General features: G+C 36.4%; 2 protein-coding genes across 3 annotated transcripts in view; one reads left to right on the top strand and one right to left on the bottom strand.

Annotated features, from left to right (window-relative positions):
• Window positions 1-9,678: 9,678 nt before the first annotated feature.
• On the top strand, window positions 9,679-20,439 carry LOC126832649 (dnaJ homolog subfamily C member 28). Of its 2 annotated transcripts, none has more exons than XM_056103156.1 (6): window positions 9,679-9,731; window positions 13,953-14,367; window positions 15,609-15,719; window positions 16,991-17,157; window positions 17,741-17,941; window positions 18,499-20,439. In XM_056103156.1, exons 2-6 carry the CDS (start codon window positions 13,966-13,968, stop codon window positions 18,893-18,895), a joined length of 1,278 nt encoding a protein of 425 aa, XP_055959131.1. In that variant the 5' UTR covers window positions 9,679-9,731; window positions 13,953-13,965; the 3' UTR covers window positions 18,896-20,439. The 2 variants fall into 2 exon arrangements, with proteins under 2 accessions (XP_055959131.1, XP_050419465.1); XM_050563508.2 differs by lacking the exon at window positions 9,679-9,731 and adding an exon at window positions 9,739-9,897.
• The window catches only part of LOC126832647 (WD repeat-containing protein 75), a 42,787-nt gene continuing 41,815 nt past the window's right edge, over window positions 20,369-21,340 (bottom strand). Inside the window, exon 19 of the mRNA XM_050563504.1 lies at window positions 20,369-21,081. Within this exon, the coding sequence (XP_050419461.1) occupies window positions 20,868-21,081 (214 nt within the window). The 3' untranslated portion in view covers window positions 20,369-20,867. The remainder of the gene's footprint in view (window positions 21,082-21,340) is intronic.

The raw sequence follows: 21,340 nt of genomic DNA, 5'->3' as shown, positions 1-21,340 counted from the left end.
CCGGGTATCATTTTACCCTTATAATGGTCAGTCTGTGCCTTACTTAGTCTAACGATCATTTGGAATAAATCGATGAATGTGAACTTCATTTCATTTTGTCATTTGTTTCTTCGTCAGTTTCATTAGGTGACTTTAATAACACTTAAAAATCAAATATCCCCTACTTTTTTTGAATAGTATAGTATGGTATCGATGGATGGGATTAAATATCTACATCGCAAAAACTATCTTCGGACTGTCATCGACTGGAATAGATTTGACAAGTAAAGACGGAACAGGTTACTTTGGGCACGTCAAGATCAACACTGGCGACGTCAATTAACTGGTGTGTGCCACGGTGGCTCAGTGAGTAAGACGCTGACTCGCTAATCTAAGGTGTTGGGCGAAAAAGTTCCTCGGGATTGTCCAACTTGGTTCCTCCTGATCATTGGTGCAGGACCGAGGACCTGGCAAGGACAGCTGTCTAGTCGTTCGGATGGGACGAAAAACCGAGATCCCATGTACACATTGGCGTGCACGTAATAGAACCCTTGACAGTATCAATTCGAAATAAGAGTAGGCCGTAGCGCCACTATCCGGGCAAAGTTTCCCTCATAGCACACTGAATGGTGTATATCCGTCTTCATTAGCCAGTCGGAGCAGAACAGTAGGACTTTCATACCAATTTTATTTCATTTTTTTTATTTTATAAATTACTACACCAAATCAGTCTTGTACCCAAAAGATGGATTTAAACGCCTAAATGAAATAAGGTTTAACGTCCTAATGTTCTTCACCGATTGGACTAATGAAGACGGGCATGCGCCATTCAGTACGCTATAATATATGGGAGATTTTGCCCAGACAGCGACGCTACGGCCTGTATCTTATTTTGAGGGTTCTTTTACGTTTACACCATTGTGTACACGTGACCTCGGTTTCCCGTTCCATCCCAACGACTAAACACTGTCCTTGCCAGGTCCTCTGTCCTGCAACACTGGCAAGGGGAAACCGCGCCGGATAATCCCGACGAACTTTCTCAGTCAACACAGGGGGCGAAACCGAGATTCCCTGGTTAGCGGGCAAGAGTTTTATTCATTGAGCCACCGTGACTCTTCCCTACATCACCATGTCCTACTTACTATATCTTGGCATCCACCCTTCATTTCACCTGATCGTCAGTTAAAACTATAGAGATCATCCAAAATAAAAACCAGAATGAAATAAAATACCTCAATACAATAGCTAACAATTCTAATGACTTGGCATAGCGGATTGAAACCCATTAAATTTCTAAGATCACTCCGACCGGGGCAAATTTAAATAATAAAAATACCTTTATTGTGATTGTACACAGGAAATAAATATCGATTTCGTTTCTAGACATCAAACAGCTATTTCAGGAACTTCAACTTACATTACGTCAAATACTGTAAATTAGTTACAAATCAAATAAATCACATATTTCCTCAATCTTTATACAGTGCATGTTTCTGGTTTCAAAGGGACCAGTCATTAAAAATAGTGACACTGTTGTCAACATCAAACAGTTTGCAATCCCAATAAAATTTAATTGACTGAACGACCTTTAAGAAGTGCATGTTAATAGCACAATGGTGCTAAAAAAATGACATAATTGAAGATTGATCCAGTTGTAAGACTTTTGGTTATGCCGCCGATCAGTGTTAGAATTGACGTAATCAGATCAATTTTATGCCTTATTTGAGATCCATCTGTCAACCAAATTCCCAAGATCCAGATATTTCTAATACTAATAGATAAAGATAACCCATTTAACCCATTTAGAAACTACATTTTTGTTGAAACGGACAAATTATAGGATTAACATACGGTTAATGACAGTCCCTTGTGGTCCTATTTTGGCTCTCTTATGACCCCCCCCCCCCTCATTATTCCAGATATCCACGAACTAATACAGCGTGGAATTTTGGGACTTATGATGGACACGCAACATGGAACAGAAATCGTGTATCTTTAAACTAAGGGCCTACTTATCGAACCTCGTGGGTTTTCTCCGTGTTCTCCGGTTTCCGTCCACTGTTAAGGACCCCTGCGCGCAAGCGAATTATTGAAATAAAATTAAACCATATGTTAGTCCCGAAATGACCTAGTTTGTGTCGAGTGGACGTTAAACCCCATTTCTCTCTCTCTCTCTGTCTCCTACTTATCAAACTTTAATTAAAGATACATTATGTAAGATTTAGATAAATAACTAGCCATTCTTGCTATAATAGTTCGAAAGTAGATGATGTAAAATGAATAATTTGAAAATTTCATTCAAATTACTCAATTGCAAGCGAAGATATTAGCCTTTGAAGGTTTGACAGACGTGTGCAATAATTTCAACCACCGTACTGGTTGATCGAAGCTAAGTCTTGGTCCTCCATATTTGATTAAATCAGAGTATCGCTGGATCAGTTTATTAATGTCTAATTAATACTTTAGAAAACATTTCAGGCCTAAAGAAAGACCTGCAATAGGCAGATTTAGCTCTTGCATAATGCATGTTTAAGTTGGGTTTCCTTCAAGGCAATAAGTCTGGTGGCTGAAGGGGGGGGGGGGGATCGCCACCCGAGCTGTGAATTTACTAGACCAAGTTTTTCTAGACCAATTTTTTGCGTAGATTCCCAATCTGGGTGGTGATCAGGCGTTTGAGGGGGCGTATTCGAGATATATGGGGGTCCAATGTCTACAATGGGGGGGGGGGTATCATTATGTTGACATAATGTAACACTTTCGTAGTGATAACAGAGGTTAGTTTAATAAATATAGGGTTTATTTACATCGGAACAGAATACAACACATCTACATAACTACAACAGCAATACAGGTACTTAGAATATATACAGGAACTCATCAAGACGGTACATTAATATGTTCACTCTACCATTCCGCCTCTCTGCCAAGGCAGCGGTTGAACTCGGGTGAGTCCATACGCCTGTCTGTGCGCTCTCCGTCTTCTCGAAACAGAGAGACCCTGCTCGGGTGGGCTCGAAAGCTCCACTGATTTGCCCAAAAACCTCAGCTAATTTATACCAAACTTTGATATCTTAAGAAGTTAATTAAAACGTGCATGTACATATATTATTGATATTAACTATATAAAATAAAGAACTACACAATGAATATCATATTGGTGTTGGTAATACTGCGGTCAACAATCGGCCAACCTAATATAATCATATTGATTTTGGTGACACAGCGGGTTAGCGATCGGACAAGTATTGTTTAACTTGAACTCCCTCACCCTGTTACAATAAAGTTAATGATTATCATGTTATATATTAATAAAACATAAATTTCTGGGACAGTCCATTTCTAAAGAAGTGTGTTTGATGCCCCTGGACAACCGTTTTGATATGTGGCGAAGTGGGGTGGGGTGGGGTGGTTGCAGGTTTGCGGGGGGGGGGGGGGTAAGTTGGCGGTAAATGAGCTCACGTCGATTTAAATGATGATTTTCTTAGAGCTTGATGAAACATCTGTAAATATGTTTATAAGATTCCCATTGTCTGGGGGTGGGTGCCCGAGGGGGGGGGGGGCAACATGTGTTTTTGTGGACAGAAATCGTTTGGTTCAAAATTGACCTTACAAGTTTAAAAGTGCTTTCTCGTTAGCCTTTTCGTTCAGTACCTATTTCGTCATTCAATATTTTGAATTATAAAGGTACTTCTCAAGAGATTTGGAAATGTAAATCAAAAACACAGTAAATCAGAGACAAGTTTAGATATTAGTTTATTCTTAGTCTTCATCAGAAGATTCAAAATCAGGGGTCATAATATGAGCGGAATAAATATCTTCTTGGTTGCGGACCAACAGCTCGCATATATCCTTTGCATATGCTTCAGATACCAATTCACATTATAAAGCCTGTCTCCATATTGTTGCAACATAATTGTTGCGTTTAATGTGCAGCAAAAGACTACTCAGGCAAGATGGTAAGAAAGAAAGAAAGGTTTGATATTTTTCATCACAATTAAAATTCCTCCAGAAAATCTTTCTTATATTTATTCCGCTCATATTATGACCCCTGATTTTGAATCTTCTGATGAAGACTAAGAATAAACTAATATCTAAACATGTCTCTGATTTACTGTGTTTTTATGTACATTTTTTAGATCTCTTGAAAAGTACCATTATAATTTAATATTTGGAATAACGAAATTCGTACTGAACGAAAAAAGCAAACCGGTTAAAATACAAATGTATATTTCGTTTGGTTTTTCTTATACTTTAGATGGCCTACACTACATGAAGATCTGACCAGTTGTACTGGGGGGGGGGGGGGGTCGCGTCAGGGGTCATATGAGCGGCTTTTGACCCTATGACGTCAGACATTGATTAATCAATCAGCGTTGACGTTTGGGGGGGTTTACCCGCCGTTCCGTGCAGAGCACGCCAAGAACGCGCCGTAACAGACCGCTTCATTGGCTAATTTTGAACCAAGTGGTTTCTGTCCCCAAAATTACACCCCCCTCCCCCAGCCCCATACAATGGGAATCTTACACCCATATATAGAGGTGTGCAGCGGAATTAAACAGTAATGTTTTACCAAGCTCTAAGAAAATCATCATTCCCCGCCAATTTACCCCCCCCCACCCTCCATACACGCTCACCTGCTACCCCCATCCCACCTCCCCACAAATCAAAACAGTTGTCCAAGGGCATCATACACACTTCTTTAAAGATGGACAGTCCTAGAAATTTATGTTTTATTAATATATAACATGATAATCATTTATGTCAATATAATGACATTGCCCCCAATTGTAGACATTGGACCCCCATATATCTCGAAAATGCCCCCTCAAACGCCTGATCACCACCCAGATTCGGAATCTACGCAAAAAACTGGTCTAGAAAAACTTGGTCTCATAAATTCACAGCTCGGGTGGCGACCCCCCCCCCCCCCTTCAGCCACCGGGCTCTTGTTATATACATGTATTGTCTCGTTATATCCCACTAAACCAGTCCATGGCCTAAGGTCGTCAATGGAAAGATTGCAAAATCATATTTTAACACACCAGGTCGAAGCGTCGGCTCTACCACGTCTTGTCTGCAATGTGACGTTTATGGAAGCAGACGTTAAAAAAACAGTCATTCAGTCATCTCAAATATTATCATTACTTGATAATTACTAGAAAAGCTATAGTCGATACGTCGCTCAGTAATAAGCAGTAATTGTATTCCATAGAATTGTGACCTGTATATTCCAGTTCAATTACTAGGATAAACGTTTGCATGCGTCTTTCGGTCCAAATTAACGAATGTTATTCACTATATTCCGTAAGTGTTCCTTTAATAGAGAAAATGGGTTACAGAGCGAATAGGTAGGTTTATTAATATGTTTATAAATTCCTTGGGGACGATGCTTTTAGATTTAACTCACCCCTGTCTAAACTAAAGTTTATCAATATGTTTATAAATTCCTTGGAGGCGATACCTAGATTTAATCCACCGCTGACAAAACTAAAATTAGTTTTCCATTAAGCCAACCAGTGTATCTGTCAACTTATAAACTAAATATGTTTATTTACCGTTACAGAGAAATCCAATTATATATAGAGTGACCGTATATAATGAATGTTGTCGATACTGATATAGACGGTTGTGTAGTCAGAAGGGACTGGTCTGTAATTCACTAATATAATAAGTAATGCTTAATTGATGTTTTACCCACTGACCTGTGTGAACCCAATTGACAAAATTCTTTCTGTAATATTCCACAATGAATACATGTTTCTGGGTTGAATATGTACAAGTTCGTGTAGTACTGTACTTAATCTGCTTTGGGAATTTAAAGAAACATCGGGCCGCGTAATTGCCCCTCCCCCCACCCACCCACCCACCCAACCCTTCTTTTAATACTTTGATCAAGAAAATAAATATAATTAATTTTACACGAAAGCACATTAAAAACAAATATAGACACGCCAAATTATCAAACATTTAAGCCCTGACCTAAATAGAGCCAGTTTTTACATATTTAAAATATGTTCCTTTCTCACATGGCTCTCGTGGGCATATTATCAAAGAGTTGGCCCCGGAAACCACCAAATTTCAATACGCCATTACATAGAGCAAATTATTGCTTGAACTCCTTGAACCCGGTGAGGGCGGATTTTTCAATATCGAAGATTCGGTCCACTAGAATTTTATATCGTTTGACGGTCGATCTGATCCCGAAACCATGAACGCAGATGTAACCATTCTAAAATTCTGTGTGGGACATATTTGGGACAGTGATTATAGTGCCTCAGAAACACAATTACCTTGTGTTTGTCTTAAAATAACCGAACTATTGTATGAACGAGACATTATACCCAAATCCATTCCATCCATATCCTGGAATGTACAAGCACATCGGTGCCTTAAAATGTTATTTTACTCCACTTATGCAATGCGTTACGATAGGATTCTCCCTATTGAGATCCGTTTGAATACGGTTCGATACGATTAACACGATTGCTACGACTGACCAAAATATATGGTAAGACCTGATAGGATCATCACGATTACTCCACGATCAAAATCACAATTTCAATCGTAGCACGAATCGTGATTGTGGCAGCTTAAAGGCTCAATACCACTCTTGTTGTAACAGAATAACATGTCCCAATCTTTATTCTGGTCAACAAATTGTACTATTTTACAATATTCCAATTAGTTAATGATACAAATTTCATCTTGACACACCTAATTTTAAAAATTGGAAAAATTCAACTAAATGATTTGAAAAGCCTGACGTAAAGCTTTTCAAATGTGACTTGGATTTAAAAATATTTTTGAACCCTTTGGACAAGTAAAATAGGATTTAATGGATAATTTACACAACAGGTAGGACACTTAACACATCTAGTACTTAGAATAAGGCTATTTTATATTTTCTGGAGCTGTCAAGCCAGCAAGAGTGTTATTGTCCCTTTAATAAAATATAAAGCATCGAGATATTTTCTTCTTTTTTTTTTTAGAGTTGACGTTAATACATCAACAGCTGTATGCATATTCTATTATGAACAGCATTTGAGAAAAACTTTAAGTACAAAAAATGTTTAATATAGCTACGTCTCTAACTCAATATCATCCAGAGTCTTTAACTTTAAAAACACGAAGTATTTGTCAATTTAAATCGACGTTGATGTTGTGATCTTACCGGGAAAAGTTGAGCTCCTGATATCCAATTTAAGAAAAAATAATATTTTATGATTGGTACACGATAATGTTTTTCAGCGCCATTTGTAACAAGGGACTCGAAGGACGATGATAGACATACTCCACAAGTCATGTCAAACGGTGACGCCATTTTCTTATCTGTTGTTGTTATTCTTAGTGTTTAACGTCCAGTTCAACCGAAGATGATATCGCAGACAAATCATATTTTTTTTTATTATCTTAGCGCACGCACAGTGGGAGGAAGCCGGAGTACCCGAAGTAAATCCACGAGGTTGAGCAGGTGCCCCTATCTCCATGCCACATACGCTCAAACCAGGGATCGAAACCACAATCGCCAGAGGTGATCGGCCAGCTAGAGGTCGAAGGGCGGCATTCTAAACCACTTGGTCATCCCAATAAATACTATCCGTGTAGACTGGAATAGCCAGACGCTAAAGGATGTCATTCGATTGAGACTTCTGGCGTATTTCGCCGGACATAACTGATTTGAAATTAGAGTAAAATGGAAACGACTGATACCTTATAATATCTATTACAATAAATTGGTTGACATGGGTTATATTTGTAGTCTCAATTCTAGCTATAAAACGTATAAATCAGTTTATATACATTCATATTACATTATTATATGCGTTGCGACCCATTTGTGTCAATTTCTAGGTACCAAATATTAGCGATTTAATGCCTTTAATACATGGAATGATAAAGTTAGTCTTTCTCTAAAGCGCCATGTTTTTCAACAAAATACTGCGAAGATACATGCTGCTTTATCGGTAAATGATATTTACTTAGAAAAAAGTGTAGGATTTAACTGAAGGGAGACAACTACATCCTTGTCATATGGATTAAGACTAGTATTGACTTTCCCCTTTTGAATGGCAATTTAAAAATAATTAAAATACAGATGTGACGTCATCCTTTGATGTTGGAGTACCATTATTTCAAATAATCGTACGGGCTATGTGCCAAGCGTAACTTGGTAAAATATTGAACTCGAGTGACGTATTTCATTGCAAAGCACGTGCAAGTGTCTGTATTTTAAGTTGTTTAATGGTGTCGAGCTTAAGACATTGCGTAATATATTATAAAAACATTCGGGCCTCACGGCCCTCATGTTGTTACAATATATTACTTAATGTCTCGCTCTCGACCATTAAACAATACTGAATCGAAGAAGAGTGTTTCAATTTCCATGTTCTGCCAGGGTTTGCGCCTACTAATATTATGATGTCACTTCTCATAGATTCCTTTGACCAGGTCTACGGGAGTAAATCGAAACATTCAACACCCTTCGCAATTCTTCTTCATACAACGGTACTAGTACTGTCGTGGTGTGATCGTCTGATCAAATCTCCACACAATCAACCTTTTCGTCAATAATTCATCATCTCATTAGATCTTACTTCTGTTTCATTCTTGAAAATGCAGATGCCTGCGTTTGTTTTGTTTTTTTTTTTTATATTGGTTTTTTTTTCTTTGTTTTGTTGTTTTTGATTATTTTTTTGCGAATCAATGGATGTTTCGATACAATAAAATCTTATCTTATATTTTATCAGATGATTGTGGCACACTGGGCTGTTTAGGGTTAGAAAGATTGCGGTCATCGGAATGTTTAAAAAAATATTGTGGTGCAAGAAATATCATGGATTTAACATTGAAGTTAATGGGTTGTGAGAATTACTTGTCTATGTCCAGCGGACTTTATATTCTTCAGAATACGTGTATTTATGTAAGTAATTTAACTACATAAATATATTATGACAATTTCCGTGGATTCGGTGTTTATTTCTAGTGGAAACGTGTTAAGCAAAAGTTTTTTGGTTTGTTTTTTTTTTTATTTTGGTTTATTTGTTTTGTTTTGTCTTTTTTTTTTTCAAATTTAAATAATATTTAGACAATTGTTTTATCCAGTAGGCCTAACGAATATTACATGCCCGGATGGCAGTCTGTAGTCACAGAGTTAGCAGGCAGTAACGCTAAGTTTGCGATAATAGTTGATTAAATTCCCATAACATTTATAAATATTCCACGAAGAATAGTTCACAATTTATTGGGGAAGGAAGAAATGACAGAAGCGGAAGCTGCATGACACCCATCTTCAGGCTAATATTTAGCCTGTGTAAAATTTTAGCAAATTTAATTCTAAAACACCGCTGAAGGAATTTATTTCATAAAATATTTACAAATTAAAAGAAAGTATTTTCATTATTATATTAACAGAATTTAACGGTTACTTTTACTACCAGTTTGGTGAATATTAACGATTTGAAATCCCCTCAGCAAATTATCATTTCAACAATAGGATCAACATTTGGATCCGCATTGTCAAAAACAAATCGTGCGAGTTGCCGGCCTTCAAACTATTTTGAACAAACAATCGTGACATGTTTGAATCTTCTTAATATAAAGTTTACTGTTTATAAAACTTCAACCTTGATAAGTTATAGTACAGGCCTCGATGGCATGAGATCCCTAAATGAGTAGTCTGAATCCTGATAAGTTGGGGAAGATCACTCTAGTGTCTGCAAATTGTAAACAAAAGTTGTGTAATATTAATAACGGTAAATTTCTGATGTTTTCCAGGTTTTCATAGTACAATCAAGTCTATCATTATAAAATGTTTGACATGGGTTGTATTTATTTGTAGTCTCAATTACTGTAGCTAGGCCTATAAATAATCAAAAGGTGTAAAACAAGGACGTGTACCACCACATTAGGCCTTCTCGGGTAAGATTAAAGTAGTTCAGCTCTGAATGTAGGTCTCATTACACTCGACCTGTAATGAGACCTACGTTCAGAGCTGAACTAAGATTAAAGGAGCTAAATTGCTAGCCTAATAGTAATAGCCTATTTCTAGAAATTGACACAAATGCATATTAAATAATGTAGGCTATGCTAATAAAAGGGCCTAATGTAAACTGATTTACATTCAATCGTTTCCGTTTTTACTCTAGCGTATAAATTTCAATCGAATAACAATCTCCAGCATCTGGTTATTCCTGTCTACACCAATAGTATTTATTGCGCATGCTCTCCAGATAAGAATATGTAGGGGTGATGATTTTCCGTGATCGCGGAAAAAACGCGGAAATCGCGGAATTGTCCACTCAAAACGGAATTTGAAATCTCACACGGAAAAAGACGGAAAAGCCGATATTTGCTGATACTAAACACAAACTCAAAATAATTTTGCAGTTATCCAAGTATTTTATCTTTTTATTCATAAAAATCGGAAATATTGAATGATATCGCGTGGTTTTGTTACTGTCTATTTTAGTATTTCGCTACTTTCATTTCATCATTTAGGAATCATAATTTTAATCGAAACGAAAACCCGTCTTTCATGTATCCCATTATAAAATTACTCTGTAGTTTAACTTGAATTAAACATTGTAATGTATATATATGTCTTTAAAAAAACTTCTGTCACTTCATAAAAGTAAAAATCGTTTCATTTACTTCTTATTTTACTGCCGGGCTCGTGACTCGTGTTTATCCGCATTAACCACGTGACATCAGAAATATACCGTAGCCTTGTGAATCCAGCCCTTATTCTCGAAGAAACGGTAGTAACTACGAAGATGTCTGGATAAATCGCGACTACACCTAGCAGCTGAGAAACATGACTTCGTCTGCTAAAAAGATGAAACGAGCTCACAAGATGTAATTTTCTGTTATTTAATTCGGGAAACAGGTTTAAAGAATAACTAGTCATTGAACATTACAAGTCATTCACAATTCAACATTTGTTATCATTGGTTTAAAATGATCCGTTTTGTAATAAAAGGCATTTTAAGATGTTTTATTCATTTATTCATAAAATAACATTTTATCTCGAAAAAACGGAATATGGTCAGTTCAGAAACGGAAAATAACGGAATTAAAAATACTTAAAACGGAATTTGCTATTTTCTGAAACGGAAAATCATCACCCCTAAATATGTCGTCACTGTTTGACATGACTTGTGGAATATGTCTAGCCTCGTTCTTCAAGTCCCTTGCTACAAATGGCGCTGATACGCATTATGGTAGCCTACATGATTTGTGTACCAATGGTAAAATGTTTATTTTGTCTTAAATATTTCTTATCAGAAACGCATCTTTTCCCGCTAAGGTCGCAATATCAATGTTGACTTAAATTGACAAAAAATTCATGTTTTCAATGTCAAAGACTTTGGATGATATTAAGTTAGAGACATAGCTAAGGTAGGCCTACTTTAAGTTATGGTATAGTACCGTAGCTTTTAAACAAATATTTACTTTAATTGGTGGACATATTCTTATACCGGTATCACTCTACTACATGTAAATTACAGTATACCGGTATTTATGCTGATTGATTTGAATTAGAATTATGCATAACTTGGTTAAAATCTGAACTATCAATATTTTATGTGCTGTCATCAAAAGTACAGGCTGGAAATAGATATGGAATTCATAACCCAAGTAGCCAACAGGTTTGAAATAGAAATGGAATTCAAATGTAATATGTATTATTGAATGTATATGACTATGTCTAAGTGTATAATATACATAATGTATGCATGCTGTCCTTCATGGACGTTTTGATGCAATAAACATCTTATCTTATCTTAACCATAGGCGTATGAGCGGCCGCCCCCCCATTTTGGGCACCAAATGCTGGGAAAATTTGGGCACACAATTATACTTTGTAAAAGTTGTATAAAAAAATATTGTGTTCTTGAATGTGTCCAATTTAACAGCGAATTTAAATTCAGAGTGTCTATAGTTAGGCAATTAAATAGAAATCTTAAGACTCGTACCCTCTATTGTTTGGAGTAGAATAAGCCACGAGTTACAGTTACATAAACAACTGTTTTTAGTTGTGTATATTACAAGTAAATAAAATTTAGTTCTCTTTTATTGATGATTTAGAAGTTACGAACTTATTCATCGCAAAAGAGATTATTATTATGTAACATACTAAGAACCTAACTACATTTTTGGGGCACCAACCACCACCGCCCCTCAGTCAAAAATTTCCCCGTACGCCTATGATCTTAACCCAAGTACCGGTACATGAATTCTTTACCTTGGATACTTACATTCATAATTGATATTAGGGGGAATGAAATTTTTATAAGCCAAAATGTTAATCAATTTATTTTTCCCTTAATTAATCCAAATAGGCTACAGGTAGGACTTCCACAGATTGATGGACGCAATTCTTATGGATTGGAAGTAGTCTGCCATAACTATACTATTCAAAAAAAGTAGGGGATATTTGATTTTGGGGGCATAATACTAAAATATGCAAATGACTTCGAAAAAAGTCACTATAGAACCTAACAGAAGAAACATTTCCAGTTACATATGACGCCCAAACGCACCAATAGCTACCGCATGGAATGCAGGTGATGCTTGGGATCATCATGGGGGTCCAACCCAAGATTTGCACGACTCTGACTTTGAATGATACAGTCATTGTGGCATTGAATTCCAGGGTGGAAACATCAGTTTAATTGTTTTAGTGACCAGAAAACAAATTTTGATATGCGTCGGCTTACCCAAAATGAAAGGTTACGTGCCCTTGGCATGCTACAGATCGGCACAACACAGGCGGTTGTGGCGCGGACGATGAATGTTTCTCAGTCTGCCATAAGCAGGCTATGGTCCAGATACCGTGATACACAATCTGTACAGGACAGACCACGCTCAAGTCGACCAAGGGCGACAACTCAAGCCCAGGATCGATTTATCCGTACCTTGGCCTTGAGAAATCGTGTCATCACAGCAAATCAGATCAGCGCTCGTCTTCAAACAGACACTGGTGTGAGAGTGAGTGGCCAGACGATTCGGAATCGACTGCATAGGGGTCACCTTCGCGCCCGACGTCCTCGCGTGATCCCTTGTTTGAGAGATCATCACATTCAGGCAAGACGTCGTTGGTGTAGGGATCGTCAACACTGGGATAATCGACGCTGGAGCAATGTGATGTTTTCAGATGAGTCAAGGTTCACTGTTGATTTTTTGGACAGACGTAGGAGGGTGTGGCGTCGTCGAAACGAGCGCTTCCAAGACGTTAACGTCATCAGACATGATCGATTTGGGGGTGGTTCTGTTATGGTGTGGGGAGGCATCACTGTTGCTGGAAGAACGGCTTTACATGTTGTTGCAGGGCGTGTTACAGGCCAGTACTACCGGGACAACATCTTGGCAGTCCATGTTGTGCCGTTCGCACGACGTCATGGCCGCCGTTTCATCTTCCAGGATGACAACGCAAGATGTCACAGGGCCAGGATCGTTACAGGTTACCTCCAACAACAGAACATCACCACATTACCTTGGCCAGCACTGAGTCCCGACCTCTCCCCCATCGAGCATATCTGGGACATGTTTGGACAGAGGTTACGTCAACGTCAACAACGTCCTGCCAATGTCCAAGAACTTGCTGCTGCGTTGCAACAGGAATGGGACAATCTGGACCAAAATGACCTTAGACGTCTCATTAGGAGTATGCCACGTCGGATCAATGCTTGTTTGGCAAACAGAGGAGGATTTACCCGTTACTGACTTGGTTGTGATGCTGTGGTAACTTTGCTGTTTGACCCCGGGTATCATTTTACCCCTATAATGGTCAGTCTGTGCCTTACCTAGTCTAACGATCATTTGAAATAAATCGATGAATGTGAACTTCATTTCATTTTGTCATTTGTTTCTTCGTCAGTTTCATTAGGTGACTTTAATAACACTTAAAAATCAAATATCCCCTACTTTTTTTGAATAGTATATTAAACATATGTTCTTAACTCTTTTTTCAGAGACTATATTGTCATGTATTCAATTCAAGTGGCAAGTTTCCAGAGGACTTTCTTTCGTCAGGTTGTGAAGCGAATATGTGCTGGATATTATTGTTGTAAAGTAACAGACAGACAGACTGAAGCATCAGTTATTTACAATATTGGTCTGAACTTTTGTGCTAAATTCCAAAGCTTGCAAAATGACAATTGTTCCTTTCGAACATTTTCAACCAGTAGAACATTATGTATTGAAGTCAAGTTAAAATCAGATGTGAACAATGCCTGTACGATTTTAGGTGTCGACCCAGACTGTGATATCGGTGAATTGAGAGAGGCCTATTTAACCTTAGCAAAGAAATATCACCCCGATAGTGGTTGCGCTACTGCAGATCCTCGCAAGTTTTCTCAAGTAAAAGAGGCCTATAGATCCGTTCTGGTAATCACATTTTTGGCATTCTAAAATCCTAAGTAGGCTACTTATCTGAGTATCTTAGTGTGAAGTGTGTTTTTAAATCTATAAATTTGATACAGTATTATTTTCTGTCCAAGAATTGTGATATCTATAATAAAAGCTCGTCCATTCATGGGGGTTGGATGGCCGAATGGTTAAAACGTGTGCACGTTGGGTCATAAGGTCTGTCATTGAGTCAAATGGCATGGTTTTGATTTCCCGCATGTGCGTGACAAGGAGTAGGGTCACCTGTCCAACCTTGTGGGTTTTCTCTGGGTCCTCCGGTTTCCTCCCACTGCTAAAGACCCATTTGCACAAGCAGAATATGAAATAAAATTGATACGTAAGTCCCGAAATGACCTAGTTTGTGTCCAGTGGAGGTTAAATCCTCTCTCTCTCTCTCTCAAAAAAATAGAATACGATCTTGCCATTTCAGGCTTGTGGGGAAATTATGAATTATGAAAATTAGAATCATTGTCCATTCAAAAGACTTAACTACAATCTTTCTATGACTTTTTTCTTCAAAGACATACCAATTATATATACAATATATAGGTTATATTGTGTTGGGCACAATTTCCAGAATACAAGTCGTAGATAGAACTGGGATATTTATTTGGAAAGATAACTGAGCTTTCGATCAATGTACGGTATCAGAATATCATAAAAGATGTTTCGGGAATCTGTTCGAAAATTCTGAAAATCATAAAAGATGTTTCGGGAATCTGTTCGAAAATTCTGAAAAATATCCTAAAGTTTGTTCCGAAAATTGAGAAAAAACAGGGCTTTATAATTTTGAGCTGCCCCTATCCATTATCCCTGAAAATAACCATGAAAGATAGGTTGCCAGGCAACGAAACATACGCCTACAGCAGCTAAGTCGTCCGGGGAGTCAATAAGGATTGTCGCATATTTTTTTTTGAGTGATCAAGGACCATAACTCTGGCAGTAATTATCGGAAATCGTGTAAAACCATTGGGCTTCTTCGACTCACGATCTTAAATACTGTGTACTGTGTACAAATTAAAAGTCCATAATTGCTTGTGGACAGCGGACCGACGGACGGAAGCAACGACAATATACGACGACATTTCATTGTGGGTGTATAAAAAAAGGTTAGGGAAAGAGTAGGTATTTGTTTTGGATCAAAAGGCAGGGATTAGGCCAGTAGCCCCTATAATACGTATGTGGTTAAGCGGTATGATATATCAATTTGTTTATTTCAGGAAGCGAAGAAAGGTGGAATACTTGAAAAAGATGATCCAGATGACCCAGATAAATATATTTATGACATTAAACACACAGCACCACAACATCGTCAGTATCTATCTTTTGAGGTATGACAGCCACTATTTATTAGACTATTAATTAGATTTCAAATAATATATTGGTGTTGGTTAGTGATCATATCAATATAGCCAGTTGAAATCCAATCTACTTTATTATCCCCCGAGGCAAACAAAGGAATGATATTGTATTGTGCTAGTACCTCACGATTTCGTTTCTAAAACATTCGATATATTATACCTTTTGCTGGATTTAATTATTTTCATATGCCCACATATTTATGTGGACGAATTATGCTGTCGTGCCGGTCTGTCCGTCCACAATTTGTTTGTGGACACTCTACAGGTCACAATTTTTACCCAATTTTGTCAAAACTTGAAGTATAGGTCTATCTTGATTCCTTTCGATATTGGCATGTATCTGACCATAACTTCATGGATTATGGCCCCTCATTGTACGATAAATCACGTTTTTAGCTAGTGGACACTCTAGAGATAACAATTTTCATCTGATTTTGATGAAACTTGATATGCATGTTTATGACCAAAAGATATTGGTTCCTTTCGATATTTGCTCATATCGGATCGCAACTTCCTGAATTATGGCCCCTGATTTTACGAGAGAGAGAGAGGGAGAGAGAAATATGCTTTAATGTCCACTCAACACAAACTAGGTCATTTTGGGACTAACATATGGTTCAATTTTATTTAAATAATTTGCATGCGCGTGTAGCTGATTGTACGAAAAATGGCATTTTTAGTTTGTGGTCCCTCTAGAGTTCACAATTATTATCCTATTTTTAAAAAAAAACGTTTGAATATGTCACCGTAATGTTGATTGAGTTTGAATTTCGTGAAAATCCAACCAAAATTGCCAGTCAGAATGGCCGTCCCATGTACACAAATAATGTAAAAATATGGTATATCAAGGTTGTGGACCCTCTAGAGGTCACAATTTTGATCAATGAAACTTGAAATACATGTTTATAACCCAAAGATCTTGATTCCTTTCCGTCCGAATTTGCATATAATGTCACATTGTTTTAACGCGTCAGTTCATTTCTATTAACGTGTTAATCTCATGGTTAGTGTGAAAGATAGCAAGTAAAGATAACAGAAAAATACACAATAGCAGCTATTTTGTCAAGACCAGGTCTGGTGAAGTTGAAGCAAAGACAATACAAGCCAGGAATGATCAGGCAGGACAAATCAGAAATAATTTTTAACCAAAATAAATTACCTCCAAAAATATAGACCATACTGTTAACACTCTGAAAAAATATCAGTCCTAAATTTATTGATCAAATCTGTATTATTTCCAGGGAATTGGTTTTGGTAGTCCCAGTCAAAGACAAAAACAGTATGAGCAATATAGAGTGTGGAAAGCTGCTGCCAATGTTCAAGAGCATCGGATACAAAACTTAGCATCTGAAACTGAGACCGCTTTAGTTGTTCAAGATAAGAAACATGCTAAAAAGATCAAAATAAGGTACAGCACAGAAATATCTGATCAGTTTATTTTAATACCAGATAGTAATCAATTTTATTATTTAACCTTTATAATCGTCAGTTTCATACAGCATGGTTAAAACTTGCTCATCAAACGGATTTATGTTCTTTATGATGTGACTGACATCTGTAACTAATATCAAAAATTCAGTCACTCCCCCGGGTCTATTTGCCCATGATGTATACACAAATTTCAACCCTGTGGCAGCTCTAGTGTAGCTGCTGCCACCCCTTAACAAACAAGTCACAAATATATACACTATAGATTTATGAAATAAGACAATACAGGTCAGAGTTCTTGATGGAATCCTTAAAACTCAGTGGGTTTTTGATAGAGGTATCAGGAAGAATCTTATCAGAGATTTTGTAATTTTCAAAGCATTAATTTCTAATGTGTTTTGTATATTTATCTTTCCATTCATATTTGTTGAAGCTTGGGAGTTCAAGGTTTTGCTTTAAACCTCCCCTGCTGGATTTATTGAACTATTTTTAGAGCTAGTATGGACGACTATGCTGGTGGTTGGTGTATTTTGCAACTTGACAATATCCTGTCTATGTTTCAGTAATGCTATAGAAAGAGTGGTGGAAGACTTAATACAAGAATCTATGAATAAAGGAGATTTCGATAATTTAAGTGGATCAGGCAAACCTCTAGAATATGTTGGCAGAAATCCCATGGTTGACACTGAAACACATAATTTAAATAAAATACTTATAAATAATGGCTTTACACCAGAGTGGATTACTTTACAATCAGAAATAAGGTAAACAAGTAACATATGGTCATATATTACCATACCTCTGTCATTTGTTCCAAAAAACAATTCCCTGTGGACGCTCTATGTAGGCAAAACTTATTGTCGGATCTTTAAAAAATTTGTTTTATTATATTGAAGTAACTGTGCATGAATTACATGTCGGAAAATATCAAATATCTTACGGATTAATCCTCACTCATACATACTCCGGATGATTATTTAATTATGAAACAGAATGGCCATGGGCCTGTTTAAACAGGGAGCAGTACAGATCAATGAAATTTCAGTTGATCATACATTTTACAATATTGTAGTCTACGCTCCTATAGCGCTCAAATCACGCTCAAAGACTTTAAGACAAAGACAGTTGTTGCCCTTGGTGACTTTGCAGAAACCTTGTACAATTTTTTTACTCAGATCTTTATGATTATTACTTGTAAAACTAGCACAATGCAATAATCTTTATGGACTCATGTTTTCGGAGGGTTTTTTGTTATGCAACCTAGTTTTAACAGCTCAATTTTAATAAATCATGATTATTTCTCAATACAATTTCTTTTCAGGAATGAAATGAAAGATGCCCGTCAAAAATTATCAATTTTAGCCAAGAAGCTTAGACAGGAACCAGCAGAGGAAATGGAGAAAAAATGGCAGTCCCAGATTAAAAAGTATAAATTAAAAGTTAATGACATCAATGAGAAGATTGACAAATACAACATGATTGTTCCCTTTATTGATAAACAGTTTGCACATTTTGACGCAGAAAAAGATATCAGAAGGATATCAAATAATTTTGAAAAATATCTTCCCAGTGAAGAGGAAACAGAACGTATGTACAATTCTCAATTTCTGACTCAAGAACAATTCTACATCCAAAACTTGAATCATGGTGAAAAAATCAAATGGAGTGAAGTATGGCATAACATTAAATTAGTCTTTAAATCCACATCCACTGCATAATTTATTATGAACATCTGTGAAGAAAGTTAAACCATGTTTGATTTGGTGTGATTTTCAAACAAACAGTTTATTATGAAAAAAACATGTTAACACTCTCCAAAATTCTAACTTATCTAAGAATATGAATAAAACAGCAGTTGCCAGGCAAGATATGGACAACCTTGGAATGACATACTTTTACACAATTTGTGTACAAGGAGCCGCCATTTTGTCAGGCAGTTTTGGTCCGATTTTCACGAAAATGGAACTCAACTGTCATTAGGGTGTAACGTTGTAATGTTTTTTTTTAAATTAGATAAAAATTGTGACTTCTAGAGGGTCCACAAGCTAAGAACATGATTTTTCGAACAATCCAGGAAGTTACAGTCCGATATGCGCAAATATCACAAGGAATGAAGATTTTGGGATTATAATCATACATTTCAAGTTTCATAAAAATCGAATAAAATTTGTGACTTCTAGTGTGCCCACAACTTTGGTATTACATACTTTTACACTATTTGCATACAAGGAACGACCATTTTGTCTGGCAGTTTCGGTCAGATTTTTATGAAATTCGAACTCAACCTTCATTGATGTGTAAGGGTGGTATATTTAAACAATTTATTAAAAACTGGAAGTTACATTCGGATATGCACAATTATTTCATTAAAATCGGATAAAAATTGTGGCCTCTAGAGGGTCCACAACCTTGATACTATATTTTTACACTATTTGCGTACGAAGGGTGGCCAATTTGTCAGGGTGTAACAGTGATATATTCAAACGTTTTTTTTTTTAAATCAGATAATTGTGACCTCTTGAGAGACCACAAGCTGATTTTTATCCGCTCACATATTCATGCGGATGTATATTGTCGTCGCCCCTGTTTTTGTTTGTTTGTGGGTGTATAAAAATTATATGCATTGACATTGACAGTTTTAGATACGCCCCCACGACCAATTGTCACGTGTTGATGATGTGAGTCCTGGGAAAAATAAAACTTTTCATGATCTACCAGATGGCTTTCATTATATCAGTTTTTAATTATAGCAAATGTTTAAATTATTTGTAAATTGGTATGTATACTATTAAAAGTCTCTGATAATTATTTCAGGGATGAGTAATCTTTTGCCAACTACAGTTATCTGAAAGTTGAGCCTCAAAGGAACTTCAATTCCAAAATATATCGATTCTATTCTGTATTTACAAAGGTATGATATGGTCAAAACACCTATCATCATCCTCCCTAAAATCTCTTTTAAATCCAAAGAAATCTAAGCTTGAGGATTCTCTAGTGTTGATATTTTGTTATTGAAACTAAAGGATTAATAATTAATTTGGGTACATGGATCAGGCCCTGATAATTATATATTATTGTCCTAAAAATACAATTGACGATCAGCAGCTTTTAAAGGATATTAACTCCTTGACTGTATGACTTCCCACAATTTTATGATTGATGTATGTCAGAAATCAGATAAATACATAAAACATATTTTCATGTTTATTTTTATTTTACAAATTTATACATAAACAAATTAAAGAACAGCCCTCTCCCCTTTGATTTAGATACTGACTTGAGTTGAACTGATTTGTTATTTATATTAGTGATAAGACAAACTCTATATGATTAAATAATTTAAGCTGAAGTCAATTAATTTAGTTTAATTTTTTTGCTTTCTGTGTCAACACAGATATGACAGTTGATTATAGCTCAACATTGCCTTTATATAAGGATACAAAATTTTGAACAATGACAGTTTGTCATTCTACAAAACAAATCAACATATACAATCCATTGTTCCAGATCAAAGAGGGGGTGCCATTTAAATCTTTAATAATATTATTCTCTGAATGTCCGAAGTATCATTCCATTAACAATGATTTGCATCTGTAGCCTTTACTATATTTACACAGATAACTCAATGTCACAGACTAGGCTACCACTGTTTATCAAATAAGAGTTTTTATAGCGATACCTTATTTTCATTTAGCTTATATTAAACCACAAGAATTGTTCTGTCATAACTTCTGCAATGGCTGATGCCTCTTTTTCAATGTCCTGTTTTTCATTAGTATTACTACCGTCTACTTTAGGTTCAACTGTTTTTTTAACCTTCTCTGTCATTTCCTCATCAGAATCAAAATCTTGATTAGTTTCTTTTTCTATTGTATCATCTTCATCTTCCATATCCTCTGAAGACCTTTAAAATTAGACACAATCTAAATAATTTTCATTATTACAAAACATAGTTTGCCAGGCAAGGTAACATACAACCCACCACTAGCTAAGTTGTCAGTACTGTACATGCTTCATCTCATAATTTTTTCCCCTCACATAGTTTTCGGATTAGAGGCCTGTAAATACTGATGTGACAAGTTTGAAGATTGTTTCAATAACTGCCACTGCCCCAACAAAATTCTTCCTGTATTCAACCCAACTTAACTAAAGAAATTTAAAAT

Source organism: Patella vulgata, chromosome 9 (genome assembly GCF_932274485.2).
Source record: "Patella vulgata chromosome 9, xgPatVulg1.2, whole genome shotgun sequence".
Classification (NCBI taxonomy): Eukaryota; Metazoa; Mollusca; class Gastropoda; family Patellidae; genus Patella; species Patella vulgata.
Note: the sequence above shows the minus strand (reverse complement) of the source record. Positions and strands in the feature narration are given on the sequence as shown.